The 16,562-nt window shown below is 41.2% G+C and overlaps 1 protein-coding gene across 2 annotated transcripts in view; it reads left to right on the top strand.

Annotated features, from left to right (window-relative positions):
• POLR3B (RNA polymerase III subunit B) overlaps positions 1 to 16,562 on the top strand; it is a 130,650-nt gene that overhangs the window by 88,511 nt on the left and 25,577 nt on the right. For both annotated transcript variants that reach the window (XM_032646258.1, XM_032646257.1), the window contains exon 23: positions 251 to 393. In XM_032646258.1, coding sequence (XP_032502149.1) covers positions 251 to 393 — 143 coding nt within the window. The remainder of the gene's footprint in view (positions 1 to 250; positions 394 to 16,562) is intronic.

Raw genomic sequence — 16,562 nt, 5'->3', positions numbered from 1 at the left:
GTATGTGTGGTGAAGATTAAACTGCATTATGCCTGCCTCATAATAAATGTTAGCCATTTTAAACTAGGACTGTACAAGGGAAATTGTCACATTTGAATTTATTATTGAAAAATGAAAGTCATTTTTTCGGAGCCCAAAATGGGAATGTCAAAATATTCCGTGATAGGTATTACATAAAATATGGCCAGGGTGATAGGTTCACAAAGGGCAGTTTGAAAACTCTGCTTTAGTGACTTCCTCTTAATATTAGCTACAAAGGGGCAACGGATTCATATATTGAAAAAGTGATGATATCTTCGAATGCCGAAGATGCTTTTCTGATCAAAATGCTGCTGAGACAGACAAGGCGTCCAGAAATTGGAGACAAATTCAGCAGTCGTCATGGGCAAAAAGGTAAGTTGTTTCATTCCTCAACTTTTTTATATAACTATAGTAAAGTATTTATTAACCACTTTCTATAAGAACTACTTTATAACTCTGCTCATTAGAAAAATTTAGTATGTTTGAAAAATTATTACTGTGTTATCAGAAGTATTCTCGTTTTATTTCTCAGATTAACCTGTTTATATTTTAATGGCATTTAAAAATATACCATAGTTTTGCTTCTCTATGCTATTTATTTCATTCTACAACTGCTTGGACCAAAATTATAATTATAAATACATTCTAGATGATGTACCTACTAAAGTACAAGTGGCTGTTCAGAAATAAATAGTAATACCTATTTTTTATGAAAGGTATATATTTCAAATACTCTATGTTCTGTTGGGGCATAGTATCATAGGACGCCAGCACCACAAGACACCTTCATCTGCCCCTTTATTTAACAAATGAGGAAGTTCACACTCCGCTTGGTAAGCAGCCAGTCAAGGCTGCGCAGCTGGTCACTGAGCTGGTGTTAGGACCCTGATCTCCCGCCTCCAGGGCAATGCTGTGCCCACCGCATAGTGATCCTTCTACACGCTGCTTCTCCGGCTCATCCCACTGGCGAGCCTCACTCTTTCCGTTGGTGGTTAATGCTGGGTTTTCATTCGTTTTTTGTTTTGTTTTGTTTTGTTTTTTTATCTTCAAGAAATGTGTGCACTGTGTCACTATTGATTAACTCATTATCAGTAAGGTCTCTTTTAGTCAATATATACCTAGTATTTAAGTTTGTCCTGGGTTTGAATTTTTTCTCTGTCTGCCACTTACTAGTTTTAAGAACAGCAACAGCAGCTAACACTTTTGTAGCCCTAACTGTGTGTGTGGCAGTGTCTCCAGCACATTGTATTTCCTAACTCATTTGTTTTTTACACAATCCCAGGAGGTAGGTGCTGTTATGATCTGCATTCTATCATAGATGAGGAAGCAGAGGCACAGAAAGGTTAGCCGCTTGCCCAAGGTCCCCAGCTGGTGGCAGAACTCGTTTCTAAACCCTAGCAGCCTGGCTTCAGAGTCCATGCTCTTAACTAACTACTATGCTGCCCTGACTGTTAAGCAGTTAGGATTGTGCCTGACACATAGTAAGTGCTCAAGAAGTGAGAGCAATGATCATTAATATTGGCTGTTATTCATTCACTCTTCAACTTTGAACCTCACCTTTGCTTATAAATTGCTGGTATGGTATCTTCCTGTTTTTAATTGATTGGTTTGAGGATAATTATACATTGTATTCTTGATGATTTTGACTGTTTATTTGCCAAGCAAGTATATCAAATATTACAATTCGTTTGGTCAAATGAATCTAGCCTTAGTTGTCATTCCATCAATGAAACCGTTTCAGACTAAGATACTATTTCATCAGAAGCGTTTGTTAGTTCAGTTAACAGACACAAGATTATTTCAGCCTATCAATATTTTGTAAGAAAGAATTGGTTCCATCTATAAATGTGAATTTGACACCTCTACTTCATACAGTTTCCTAAGATGCTAATTCTTAACTTTTGAGTGTTTTTAAACATATCTTGAGGTTCTCGTATTTTCCGCTGCTTACTAGTGAAAGTCAAATTCTCTATATTGAGACTGTTTCTCCTTCTCTCTTGGTCTTGACAATTTCTGGGATACACTCCTGAGTCTTTCTGGGGTAGCCGTGGCCTTGTTAACAGCCTCTATTTTACTTGACCTATTACCTAGACAAGAGCAAAGCTTGATACTTCCCTTGTGAAATGTTGGCAATGGAAGCTTTACAAGAATGCACACCATAAGAGGACATCTCCACTCTGAATCAGTTTGCAAACTTGAAGCCCAAATCCCTGTGCATTACTCCATCAGAGTATTGTGTAAAGAGTTGAAGGCTGGAGTACATTTCAGTGATTATCCACTGTGTTCTCACTCCACTAAACTTCTTGAGGACAGGGACCCTGTCTTTATATTCTCATAAGAGCCTTTCACATAGTAGATACTTAGTAGGTAGTTGCTAACGGTTAAATATATGAATGAATTGAAGGTAGGGGGAAAGTGAAAAGGAAGAGATTCCCCACTCTTGTTGGATTGATTTTACCCAGGTTTTAATCTGTGTATTATATATAAGTGTATATATGTTACAGTAGAATCAACGTGCTACTTTTGAAAATGAAAACCACACTTGATCAGTAAGTTCCTGTGAATGCAGACCGCTAGGTAAAATGTCAACAAGTCTTTGTGCTGTTGCATTTTTGCAAACAGTTATGGATAATGTTCATTGACAGAAGTGGTTTCCAACTTGCAGTGATCTGAAACATAGCAGATTTTAAAGGTCTGTTCACTCTTAGGGGGCTTTGACTAGTACATCACTATATGAAACTGAAAAAAGTCCTCCTGGGTCTCGATGACCTTTCACTTGTAGTGAGGAGTTTATCTTGCTAGTTTTCCTTTTCCAGATGGCTTTTAATCCAAGGGTAAAACCTTCTGATTAGCCTAGATTCCCTTGATATTCCCTTCTCTTACAGCTTCATTAGATTTATTGAAAAGATTGGGGGGAAAAAAAAGCAAACAAACAAAAAAATAGGTAATGTAAACTTTAACAGAGTAATGGGAGGAATAACATAGGACGCTTAACTGAACATAATTTTTATTTCCTTTAAGTATAATTTTTTTATTAAATAATAAATGCACATGGCTTAAAAAAGTCAAATAGTACAAAAAAGGGTGGCTTGTACTAAAAAACGTAAGTCCTTGCCTTTCCTCCAATTCTGCTTCCTAGAAGCAGTTTCGTCTCATCTTCATCTTTGTATTTCTAAATAATATTCTTAAGCAGCCCTATATTCATTCATCCATTTTAGATGTCACCTGCTGATCTCCCACTGTGACAGGTAGGAGGACCGAGCACTTTGCTACCTCTCTTTCCTGCTCCCAAGCTCCATTCCCTGCATAGATTTATCATAATTTTGAGTTACTTAATTATTTAGATTGTATAATTTGACTACATAAATATTGTTCATTCCCAAACCAAGTAATTGTTGGGTATATTTCCTTTGCTATGTAACTTTATTTTTTCAGAAGTTAATAATTATCTCATTTAAAATTTTTGCTTTATTTTCTTTATTCTCCTTACCATTCTTCTATACCATCAACAGCCTCTCCGCACAGTCTTCCACGTGATCAGTAGTCTGTTAGAATCATTTTTTCCCCAGATGATTTCTTTTATAGCACTCTGACTCTTCCTCCTCCAAACTGTGGTGGTTATATACTCTGAGCCAGACCTTCCCAGCCAACGTTTTAAGACTCGTAATAGGTGGACTGAGAGATTAATCCTTGTAACCCTCAGGAATGCAGAGCAGAGCCTGGGGCAGCCAAGGCCCTGAGCAGCTCATCTTGTGTGCCCTAAAATGTTTTCCAAAAAGGTTGGGAAGCACTCTGTGTTAGTTTGCTAGGACTGTCAAAATAAAATGCCACAGACTGGGTGGCTTACACAATAGAAATTTATTGTCTCTCAGTTCTGGAGGCCAGAAATGTAAGATCAAGGTGTCATCAGGGTTGCTTTCTTTTAAGGGCTCTCTCCTTGGCTTGTAGATGGATGGCTGTCTTCTTCTGTGTCTTCACATCATCTTCCCTCTGTACATGTCTGTATCCACATTTCCCCTTTTTATAAGGACATTAGTCATCCTGGATTAGGGCCCACCCTAATGACCTCATTTTAACCTGATTGCCTCTTTAAAGACCCTGTCTCCCAATAGCGTCACGTTCTGAGGTACTCCAGGAGTTAGGACTCCAACATATGAATTTTCGGGCACACAGTCCACAACGCACTCTAAGTCTGCTGAATGGTAGTCATTTATGAAATTCCCATTTGAGCCCCTGTTTCTTGGCTCTTCCCATGTCACTTTTCTCTCCAGCCCACCCCCACCCCCATAGTGGGATAGTCCGTCCGTTACGTTGCCAAGAAAGTGTGCATGGAAAGTAAATTTTTTGAGCTCATGTATGTCTGAACATGTTCTGTCATCATACCTGATGTATACTTTGGTTGAATATAGAATTCTAGATTTTAAAATTCTTCTCCCTAAGGATTTTGATCGCATTGCTACATTATCGTCTGGATTCCATGCTACTTATCTGAATTGTAATGTCATTCTTCCCGATCGATGTGTGTATGCTCTGTTTCTCTCTGTTTTCCTCCTTCCATCCTTCTCTCTTTCCTCACCCCACCCTGCTCTCTGGAAGCTTTTACTATCTTCTTCTTGTCTTGAATTCTGAAATTCCATAGACCCTTTTTTCATTCCTTGCCCTTGGAAATCAGGCACCCTCTTATTCTGGAAGTTCGAGTTCCTTCAATTCTTGGACATTTTCTTATATTTCTTGTTAGTAATTTCTTCTTCATCATTTTCTCTATGTCCTTTCTGGGTTTCCTTTTAGTTAGATATTGGATCTTCCAGATTGATGCTCTAGTTTTCTTACCTTTTCTCCCCCCACTCTCCATTCTTTTCTCTTATTTTTCTTTCTAGGAGATTTAATCGATTTTATTTTCCAGATTTTTTTTTTTTTTTAAACATCTTTATTGGGGTATAATTGCTTTACAATGGTGTGTTAGTTTCTGCTTTATAACAAAGTGAATCAGCTATACATATACATATGTTCCCATATGTCTTCCCTCTTGCGTCTCCCTCCCTCCCACTCTCCCCATCCCACCCTTCCAGGCTGTCACAAAGCACCGAGCTAATATCCCTGTGCCTTGCGGCTGCTTCCCCCCAGCTATCTACCTTACTACGTTTGTTAGTGTGTATATGTCCATGACTCTCTCTCGCCCTATCAAAACTCACCCCTCCCCCTCCCCATACCCTCAAGTCCGTTCTCCAGTAGGTCTGCGTCTTTATTCCTATCTTACCCCTAGGTTCTTCATGACATTTTTTTCCCTTAAATTCCATATATATGTGTTAGCATACGGTATTTGTCTTTTTCTTTCTGACTTACTTCACTCTGTATGACAGACTCTAGGTCTATCCATCTCATTACAAATAGCTCAATTTCATTTCTTTTTAAGGCTGAGTAATATTCCATTGTGTATATGTGCCACATCTTCTTTATCCATTCATCCGATGATGGGCGCTTAGGTTGTTTCCGTGTCCTGGCTATTGTAAATAGAGCTGCAATGAACATTTTGGTACATGACTCTTTTTGAATTTTGGTTTTCTCAGGGTATATGCCAAGTAGTGGGATTGCTGGGTCATATGGTAATTCTATCTGTAGTTTTTTAAGGAACCTCCATACTGTTCTCCACAGTGGCTGAACCAATTCACATTCCCACCAGCAGTGCAAGAGTGTCCCCTTTTCTCCACACCCTCTCCAGCATTTATTGTTTCTAGATTTTTTGATGATGGCCATTCTGACTGGTGTGAGATGATATCTCATTGTAGTTTTGATTTGCATTTCTCTAATGATTAATGATGTTGAGCATTCTTTCATGTGTTTGTTGGCATTCTGTATATCTTCTTTGGAGAAATGTCTATTTAGGTCTTCTGCCCATTTTTGGATGGGGTTGTTTGTTTTTTTGTTATTGAGCTGCATGAGCTGCTTGTAAATTTTGGAGATTAATCCTTTGTCAGTTGCTTCATTTGCAAATGTTTTCTCCCATTCTGAGGGTTGTCTTTTGGTCTTGGTTATGGTTTCCTTTGCTGTGCAAAAGCTTTGAAGTTTCATTAGGTCCCATTTGTTTATTTTTGTTTTTATTTCCATTACTCTAGGAGGTGGGTCAGAAAGGATCTTGCTGTGATTTATGTCATAGAGTGTTCTTCCTATGTTTTCTTCTAAGAGTTTGATAGTTTCTGGCCTTACATTTAGGTCTTTAATCCATTTTGAGCTTATTTTTGTGTATGGTGTTAGGGAGTGATCTAATCTCATACTTTTACATGTACCTGTCCAGTTTTCCCAGCACCATTTATTGAAGAGGCTGTCCTTTCTCCACTGTACATTCCTGCCTCCTTTATCAAAGATAAGGTGTCCGTATGTGCGTGGGTTTATCTCTGGGCTTTCTATCCTGTACCACTGATCTATCTTTCTGTTTTTGTGCCAGTACCATACTGTCTTGATTACTGTTGCTTTGTAATATAGTCTGAAGTCAGGGAGCCTTATTCCTCCAGCTCCTTTTTTCATTCTCAAGATTGCTTTGGCTATTCGGGGTCTTTTGTGTTTCCATACAAATTGCGAAATTTTTTGTTCTAGTTCTGTGAAAAATGCCAGTGGTAGTTTGATAGGGATTGCATTGAATCTGTAGATTGCTTTGGGTAGTAGAGTCATTTTCACAATGTTGATTCTTCCCATCCAAGAACATGGTATATCTCTCCATCTATTTGTATCATCTTTAATTTCTTTCATCAGTGTCTTATAATTTTCTGCATACAGGTCTTTCGTATCCTTAGGTAGGTTTATTCCTAGATATTTTATTCTTTTTGTTGCAATGGTAAATGGGAGTGTTTTCTTGATTTCACTTTCAGATTTTTCATCATTAGTATATAGGAATGCCAGAGATTTCTGTGCATTAATTTTGTATCCTGCTACTTTACCAAATTCATTGATTAGCTCTAGTAGTTTTCTGGTAGCATCTTTAGGATTCTCTATGTATAGTATCATGTCATCTGCAAACAGTGACAGCTTTACTTCTTCTTTTCCGATTTGGATTCCTTTTATTTCCTTTTCTTCTCTGATTGCTGTGGCTAAAACTTCCAAAACTATGTTGAATAAGAGTGGTGAGAGTGGGCAACCTTGTCTTGTTCCTGATCTTAGTGGAAATGCTTTCAGTTTTTCACCATTGAGGATGATGTTTGCTGTGGGCTTGTCATATATGGCTTTTATTATGTTTAGGAAAGTTCCCTCTATGCCTACTTTCTGGAGGGTTTTTATCATAAATGGGTGTTGAATTTTGTCGAAAGCTTTCTCTGCATCTATTGAGATGATCATATGGTTTTTCTCCTTCAATTTGTTAATATGGTTTATCACATTGATAGATTTGCGTATATTGAAGAATCCTTGCATTCCTGGAATAAACCCCACTTGATCATGGTGTATGATCCTTTTAATGTGCTGTTGGATTCTGTTTGCTAGTATTTTGTTGAGGATTTTTGCATCTATGTTCATCAGTGATATTGGCCTGTAGTTTTCTTTCTTTGTGACATCCTTGTCTGGTTTTGGTATCAAGGTGATGGTGGCCTCGTAGAAGGAATTTGGGAGTGTTCCTCCCTCTGCTATATTTTGGAAGAGTTTGAGAAGGATAGGTGTTAGCTCTTCTCTAAACATTTGATAGAATTCACCTGTGAAGCCATCTGGTCCTGGGCTTTTGTTTGTTGGAAGGTTTTTAATCACAGTTTCAATTTCAGTGCTTGTGATTGGTCTGTTCATATTTTCTATTTCTTCCTGATTCAGTCTTGGCAGGTTGTGCATTTCTAAGAATTTGTCCATTTCTTCCAGATTGTCCATTTTATTGGCATAGAGTTGCTTGTAGTAATCTCTCATGATTTTTTTTATTTCTGCAGTGTCAGTTGTTACTTCTCCTTTTTCATTTCTAATTCTATTGATTTGAGTCTTCTCCCTTTTTTTCTTGATGAGTCTGGCTAGTGGTTTATCTATTTTGTTTATCTTCTCAAAGAACCAGCTTTTAGTTTTATTGATCTTTGCTATTGTTTCCTTCATTTCTTTTTCATTTATTTCTGATCTGATTTTTATGATTTCTTTCCTTCTGCTAGCTTTGGGGTTTTTTTGTTCTTCTTTCTCTAATTGCTTGAGGTGCAAGGTTAGGTTGTTTATTCGAGATGTTTCCTGCTTCTTAAGGTGGGCTTGTATTGCTATAAACTTCCCCCTTAGAACTGCTTTTGCTGCATCCCATAGGTTTTGGGTCGTTGTGTCTCCATTGTCATTTGTTTCTAGGTATTTTTTTATTTCCTCTTTGATTTCTTCAGTGATCACTTCATTATTAAGTAGTGTATTGTTTAGCTTCCATGTGTTTGTATTTTTTAAAGATCTTTTCCTGTAATTGATATCTAGTCTCATGGCGTTGTGGTCGGAAAAGATACTTGATACAATTTCAGTTTTCTTAAATTTACCAAGGCTTGATTTGTGACCCAAGATATGATCTATCCTGGAGAATGTTCCATGAGCACTTGAGAAAAATGTGTATTCTGTTGTTTTTGGATGGAGTGTCCTATAAATATCAATTAAGTCCATCTTGTTTAATGTATCATTTAAAGCTTGTGTTTCCTTATTTATTTTCATTTTGGATGATCTGTCCATGGGTGAAAGTGGGGTGTTAAAGTCCCCTACTATGAATGTGTTACTGTCGATCTCCCCTTTTATGGTTGTTAGTATTTGCCTTATGTATTGAGGTGCTCCTATGTTGGGTGCATAAATATTTACAATTGTTATATCTTCTTCTTGGATCGATCCCTTGATCATTATGTAGTGTCCTTCTTTGTCCCTTTTAATAGTCCTTATTTTAAAGTCTATTTTGTCTGATATGAGAATTGCTACTCCAGCTTTCTTTTGGTTTCCATTTGCATGGAATATCTTTTTCCATCCCCTTACTTTCAGTCTGTATGTGTCTCTAGTTCTGAAGTGGGTCTCTTGTAGACAGCATATATAAGGGTCTTGTTTTTGTATCCATTCAGCCAATCTGTGTCTTTTGGTGGGAGCATTTAGTCCATTTACATTTAAGGTAATTATCGATATGTATGTTCCTATTTCCATTTTATATATTGTTTTGGGTTCGCTACTATAGGTCATTTCCTTCTCTTGTGTTTCGTGTCTAGAGAAGTTCCTTTAGCATTTGTTGTAAAGCTGGTTTGGTGGTGCTGAACTCTCTCAGCTTTTGCTTGTCTGTAAAGGTTTTAATTTCTCCATCAAATGTGAATGAGATCCTTGCTGGGTAGAGTAGTCTTGGTTGCAGGCTATTCTCCTTCAGCACTTTCAGTATGTCCTGCCACTCCCTTCTGGCTTGTAGGGTTTCTGCTGAGAGATCAGCTGTTAACCTTATGGGGATTCCCTTGTGTGTTATTTGTTGTTTTTCCCTTGCTGCTTTTAATATGCTTTCTTTGTATTTAATTTTTGACAGTTTGATTAATATGTGTCTTGGCGTGTTTCTCCTTGTATTTATCCTGTATGGGACCCTCTGTGCTTCCTGGCCTTGATTAACTATTTCCTTTCCCATATTAGGGAAGTTTTCAACTATAATCTCTTCAAATATTTTCTCAGTCCCTTTCTTTTTCTCTTCTTCTTCTGGAACCCCTATAATTCGAATGTTGGTGCGTTTCATGTTGTCCCAGAGGTCTCTGAGACTGTCCTCAGTTCTTTTCATTCTTTTTTCTTTATTCTGCTCTGCAGTAGTTATTTCCACTACTTTATCTTCCAGGTCACTTATCCGTTCTTCTGCCTCAGTTATTCTGCTATTGATCCTATCTAGAGTGATTTTAATTTCATTTATTGCATTGTTCATCGTTGCTTGTTTCATCTTTAGTTCTTGTAGGTCCTTGTTAACTGTTTCTTGCATTTTGTCCATTCTACTTCCAAGATTTCGGATCATCCTTACTATCATTATTCTGAATTCTTTTTCAGGTAGATTGCCTATTTCCTCTTCATTTGTTAGGTCTGGTGGGTTTTTATCTTGCTCCTTCATCTGCTGTGTGTTTTTCTGTCTTCTCATTTTGCTTATCTTACTGTGTTTGGGGTCTCCTTTTTGCAGGCTGCACTTTCGTAGTTCCCGTTGTTTTTGATGTCTGTCTCCAGTGGCTAAGGTTGTTTCAGTGGGTTGTGTAGGCTTCCTGGTGGAGGGGACTAGTGCCTGTGTTGTGCTGGATGAGGCTGGATCTTGTCTCTCTAGTGGGCAGGTTCACGTCTGGTGGTGTGTTTTGGGGTGTCTGTGGCCTTATTATGATTTTAGGCAGCCTCTCTGCTAATGGGTGGGGTTGTGTTCCTGTTTTGCTAGTTGTTTGGCATAGGTTGTCCAGCACTGTGGCTTGCTGGTCGTTGAGTGAAGCTGGGTGCTGGTGTTAAGATGGAGGTCTCTGGGATATTTCCACCGTTTAATATTATGTGGAGCTGGGAGGTCTCTTGTTGACCAGTGTCCTGAAGTTGGCTCTCCTACCTCAGAGGCAGAGCCCTGACTCCTGGCTGGAGCACCAAGAGCCTTTCATCCACACAGCTCAGAATAAAAGGGAGAAAAAGTAGGGAGAATTAGTAGAAGTATGAGTAAAGAAAGAAGGAAAGGAGGAAAGGAAGGAAGGAAGAAAGAAGCAAAGAAGGAAAGAAAGGAGGGAGGGAGGGAGGGAGGGAGGAAGGAAGGAAGGAGGGAAAGAAGGAAAAAAGACAGAAAGAAAGATGATACAGTAAAAATAAAATAAAGTATAATATAGTTATTGAATTAAAAAATATTTAGAAAAAAAAAGAAAAAAAAAAAAAAAGGGACGGATAGAACCTTAGGACAAATGTTGGAAGCAAAGCTATACAGAGAAAATCTTACACAGAAGCATACACATACACCTTCACAAAAAGAGGTAAAGGGGGAAAAATCATAAATCCTGCTCCCTGAGACCACCTCCTCAATTTGGGGTGATTCGTTGTCTAAAGGAGGGAAGGAAGGAAGGAAAGAAAGAAAGAATGAAGGTAAAGTATAATAAAGTTATTACAATTAAACTTAATTATTAAGAAAAAGAATTTTTAAAAAAAAAGTCATGGACGGATAGAGCCCTAGGACAAATGGTGGAAGCAAGAGTATACAGACAGGATCTCACACAGAAGCATACACGTACACATTCACAAAAAGAGGAAAAGGGAAAAAAATCATAGATCTCGCTCCTAAATTCCACCTCTTCAATTTGGGATCATTCCTTGTCTATTCAGGTATTCCACAGATGCAGGGTATATCAAGTTGATTGTGGAGCTTTAATCCGCTGCTTCTGTGGCTGCTGGGAGAGAATTCCCTTTCTCTTCTTTGTTCTCACAGCTCACAGGAGCTCAGCTTTGGATTTGGCCCTGCCTCTGCGTGTAGGTCGCTGGAGGGCGTCTGTTTTTTCGCTCAGACAGGACGGGGTTAAAGGAGCCGCTGATTCGGGGCCTCCGGCTCACTCAGGCCGGGGGTTGGGGGATGGGGGTAGGAGGGGCACTACGTGCTGGGCGGGCCTGCGGCTGCAGAGGCAGCGTGACGTTGCGGCAGAGGCCGGCGTGATGTTGCACCAGCCTGAGACCCGCCGTGCGTACTCCCGGGGAAGTTGTCCCTGGATCCCGGGAACCTGGCAGTGGCGGGCTGCACAGGCTCCGCGGAAGAGGGGTGTGGAGAGTGACCTGTGCTCGCACACAGGCCCCTTGGTGGCGGCAGCAGCAGCCTTAGCGTCTCCCGCCCGTCTCTGGGGTCCGCGGTTTTAGCCGCGGTTCGCGCCCGTCTCTGGGGTTTGCGCTTTCAGCCGCGGCTCGCGCCCGTCTCGGGGGCTCGCGCCCTCAGCCGCGGCTCGCGCCCGTCTCTGGGGTTCGCGCTTTTAGCCGCGGCTCGCGCCCGTCTCTGGAGTTCCTTTAAGCAGCGCTCTTAAACCCCTCTCCTCGCGCACCAGGAAACAAAGAGGGAAGAAAAAGTCTCTTGCCTCTTCGGCCGGTGCAGGCTTTTCCCCGAACTCCCTCCCGGCTAGTCGTGGTGCACTAACCCCTTCAGGCTATGTTCAAGCCGCCAACCCCAGTCCTCTCCCTGAGCTCCGTCCAAAACCAAAACCCGAGCCTCAGCTCGCAGCCCCGCCCGCCCCGGCGGGTGAGCAGACAAGCCACTCGGGCTGGTGAGTGCCGGTCAGCACCGATCGTCTGTGCAGGAATCTCCCCGCTTTGCCCTCCGCACCCGTCGCTGTGCACTACTCCGCGGTCCCGAAACTCCCCCCTCTGCCTCCCGCAGTCTCCGCCCGCGGAGGGGCTTCCTAGTGTGTGGAAACTTTTCCTCCTTCACAGCTCCCTCCCACTGGTGCAGGTGCCGTCCTTATTCTTTTGTCTCTGTTTTTTCTTTTGCCCTACCCAGTTACGTGGGGAGTTTCTTGCCTTTTGGGAGGTCTGAGGTCTTCTGCCAGCCTTCAGTAGGAGTTCTGTAGGAGTTGTTCCACGTGTGGATGTATTTCTGGTGTATCCGTGGGGAGGAAGGCGATCTCCGCGTCTTACTCTTCCGCCATCTTCAAGGTCCCCCCCTATTTTCCAGATTTTTTTAACCTACCTATTATATTTTTAATTTCTAATTACAATTTAATTTGTACTCCTCCTTTTTACAACAACAGGTATATATGTATATATTTTTAGTTTTTAGCTTTACTTTTTTGGTTGTTTCGTTTTTCTTCTGTTTCTAATTTTGTCTCCGTTTCTAGAGAGGTTTTTTCCTTCCTATGTGTTTTAGGGTCTGGTTGTTGTGGTTGGAAGCTTTCCTTTAATGTCTGCTGCCTCCTTGAACTTTGAAAGCTCTGTGTCCCAGGGACAGAACTTGTTGACTGGTGGCTGTCATTGTAGGGTGATCAGCGAACCATTCAGTTTCTACATAGTAGGATCTTTCTAGCTACTGCCTGAAGGTTGCAGCTGGGAATGAGGGTGGGTGCAGTGCTTAAGGCTATCAGCTGACCTTCTGGAAGCCAGATAGTGGCTGGGGGCTGCAGCCCCTGGTTCAGTGCACAGACTTTCACTTTATTCCTCTGTATCAGGCCAGCCCCTCACCCCACCCTCTGCTGTAATTGCTACCTGTGGATCATGGGTCATTGTGGTTCAGTTTCTCGGGTAAGTTTTGGGGTAGAAGGGTAGTTTCTTGGCTGTATGGGGTGGAGAATAGAAACTCGGGTTCTGATGATTTCTTATACAGACATATGTTTCTACAGATGTTTATTAAGTATCTCCTAAGTGTCTGGTACTATTCTAGGCCCTGGTGATAAGCAGTAAACAAAACAGACAAAATCCCAGCCCTTGTGGGGCCTACATTCTTGTGGGCAAGAGAGATAATGTTAAGTGCTGAGAAGAAAAAAAAAAAAAAAAAATAGGGGAGCAGAATAGGAAGCATGTGGGGCAGGAGTGGTTAGTCCTGAAGTTTTAGGTAAAGTGGTCAAGGAGCAGCACCTCATTGAAAAGATGACTTTGAGGAAAGCCCTGAGAGCAGTAAGGGAGCAGACCCTCTCAGGTGGACGAGCAGTGGAGGGAAAAGGAAGGTCTGAGGCTGCAGCCAGCCTGGAGTGCCCGAGGCCTGGCCACGAGGCCAGTGTGGCCGGAGCAGAGGGAGTCAGAGGTGAGGCCTCGATGGTCACTCTGTGAACTTCGGCTTTTACTCTGAGGGAGAGGGATGCCCCTGGAGGGGCCTGAGCAGATGAGAAATATGATAGGGCGAGTGAACGAGCAGTGATACCAGTTAAAAGGCTGTTTTAAGAGCCCAGGTGGTGAGTGGGAAAAGCCTGGTGGCGGGGGAAGTGGTGAGAAGGGATCAGTCCAGACACATTTTTAACGCAGAGCCCACTGGAACTGCTGACGGATGGGGGCCTTTGAGTCGGTCCTGCTGCCCTCAGCCCCACACCTCATCCCCCTTTTGCCAGCGCTTTGTGAGGGCTGAGTCAGCTCACCTCCTCGTGCCTCTGCTGCACTTAGGTTTATTTTTCTCCTTCTTTCAAGTCACTTACTGTTCTTTCCTCTATTCATCAGCTTTCAAAATTCTCTCTTGTCCATTCTTTTTCCTTATAGGTTTATACCTTAATTTTGTCAACTCTCCTGTTTGGAGAAGGAGTTTTGATAAGGAGTTTGAGAAGGAGTAGAGATAAACATGTGTTTCATCTGCCCTGTTTACCGGAAATCCATACGTCCATTATTCGAGAATTTTCAACACAAGAATACTTAGTGTGCCTGGTTGTTTTCTCTGCAGTTTATAGAACTGAAGTTAAAATTATTTTAATAAAAGGTGAGGAGGGTTTTTAGAGCACCAACCTTTTGTCTGCTGACCAGAGCCTTGCCTCCAAGGTACCTTGTTTTGGTTTGTTTTTTTGGTTGTTCTAATCATTTCTAAGATTTAAAACTAAGTTAAAAATGTTTAAAGTTCACACACTCAGAATTATGACATAAATGCTAACAATTATCAGAAGAGTATTAACCACATTTTGTCAACTCTTAATTATCTGAGAATAGCTTATCTTTTCCCTGGATTATTATTGTAACTAAGGTCTACCATTTTGATCCTTTCCTTGAATGTCACCCATCTGAAGTCAGAGGCATGACAGTAGCAGAAGCCTATTTTTTCAAGTTCTTTTCATTTATATATAAATTGTAAAGATTCAAAAATAGCAGTGGTTTTAAAATATTTGTATATGTTGTTGTTAAATATGAGAATACCTTGTTTGCTAACTTTAAGTATATTTTACATTTATCGAGGATAGGAAACATGCCCTACTAATTTATTTAACCCCCCCCAAGCCCCCATCACAGCACTTTGCATATTATATGGTATTCACTCAATGTGTCTGTGGAATAATTAAATATTTTAAATGTACAGGTATAACAAGACAAAATCTTCCCTCCCCAAATTAGTATAACTTATTCTTCCTAGTAAATATCAGAAATGGAATGTCTCATCTTTATCCAGACTGGTACTAGGGCTTTCATCACCCTAGATTCATAGCTCCCCAGTCCAACTGGCCAACTGGCCACACAAGCCCACTGAAGCTTTTCCAACCAAAATAGCTAAGTGCATATGCCACCCATATGTGCACCCTGGGCTTCAGTGAGAATCTGCCTTGACAGCCCAAAGAAATCTATTTGGTCATATTTAAGTCACTGCCATGGGCTCAAAACCGCGTTGGGCTCTCTAGGAGGTAGAAAGGAAACTCAACCCTTGGCTAATGCCCCTAAGGAGTTGGCAAAAAGATGAATACAAAGGATTACATATAGTTAAATAGTAAACTATATGGTGAAGACCATTCATGAGAGAGAAGTTGAGAGCTTATTGTAGATAGGGACAAAATCTCAGAGTTTAAAAAGACCTTTTAGAAGTCTAGTCCAAATCCATCTTCCCCAGTATAAGAATTTCTTTTAGATTATTTCTGGCAGATGGTTTTCCACTTTGCACATGAGCTGTGGAGGGGGGCCCTTGCTGCTTTCTGAGGCAGCCGTTCTGTGGTGGCACCGTTCCGATGGTTATATTGAGCCTGAGTGCTCTTTCCTGTAATGTATACCCGTTAGCCCTGCCCTGCCTTGTGGGCTTACTGAATGGACACATTTCTCCTTTTCTTCATGGCCACCTCTGTTCAGCATTCAAAGAAAGCCTTCAGGTTGAGAAAAAGTATAGCAAAGAGGTAGAGGTCCTGAGCGCTAAGTGAGCAATTTTATCCCTTTGAAATGGAGACGGTTTCCTAGGAGTTGTTACTGGGATTAAACAAAATGATGTGTGTAAAGCAGGGAGCACCGCCAGCAGTCAGTAAAGGTAACTGCTGGTAGGTCTGTCCCCTGTCTTCTCTTGCAGGCTGGGCAGGAAAGGAAGGCAGGCTGGGTGGGGTCTGGACTTGGAAGGCTGTGATGAAGATTTTTTTTCCTTGTGAAAGAAAAAATGGGGAGCAGCAGTAAAGAGCAAATCAGTGCAACGTGTTGACCGACAGGAATAAAGAGAGCCAAGGAGAGGAAGGAGGCCACAGTGACTGGTTTTAAGCCTGGAAATGAGGGCACCGATCACAAAGCAACTCTGTGTCTTGTTGAACTTGAGATGATGGAGGATCATCTCAAGTGCTTATATTATTAATTAATTGATCCATTTCTGGAGCTTTCACTATGTACCAGGCACTGTTCTAGATACTGGGAATACAGTGGTAAATACTGACAGGGTCTCTGCTTTCCTGGGGTTTATGTTTTCTTAGGGAGGGAAACAGATGGAAAAGAAGTTAATAAAAACACAAACAATAATTTAAGATCGTGATAAGTGCTGCAGATGAAGGCTGGTGTGAAAGAGTGACTAGTTTGCGGGGAGAGGGGGTGTACTATGGATTGATGGTCAGGGATGGCCTCTTGCACAAAGCGACATTTGAGCTGAGACCTGGAGGACGAACAGGAGCCAGAGAAGCAAGGGTCTGGGAGAGTGAAGTTCAACAGCCCCGAGGTATCAGTGAGCTTGGCATAGTCAGGGAACAGACATAAGGCCAGTCTGGCCAGGCATG

Source organism: Phocoena sinus, chromosome 10 (assembly GCF_008692025.1).
Source record: "Phocoena sinus isolate mPhoSin1 chromosome 10, mPhoSin1.pri, whole genome shotgun sequence".
Lineage (NCBI taxonomy): Eukaryota > Metazoa > Chordata > Mammalia > Artiodactyla > Phocoenidae > Phocoena > Phocoena sinus.
Note: the sequence above shows the minus strand (reverse complement) of the source record. Positions and strands in the feature narration are given on the sequence as shown.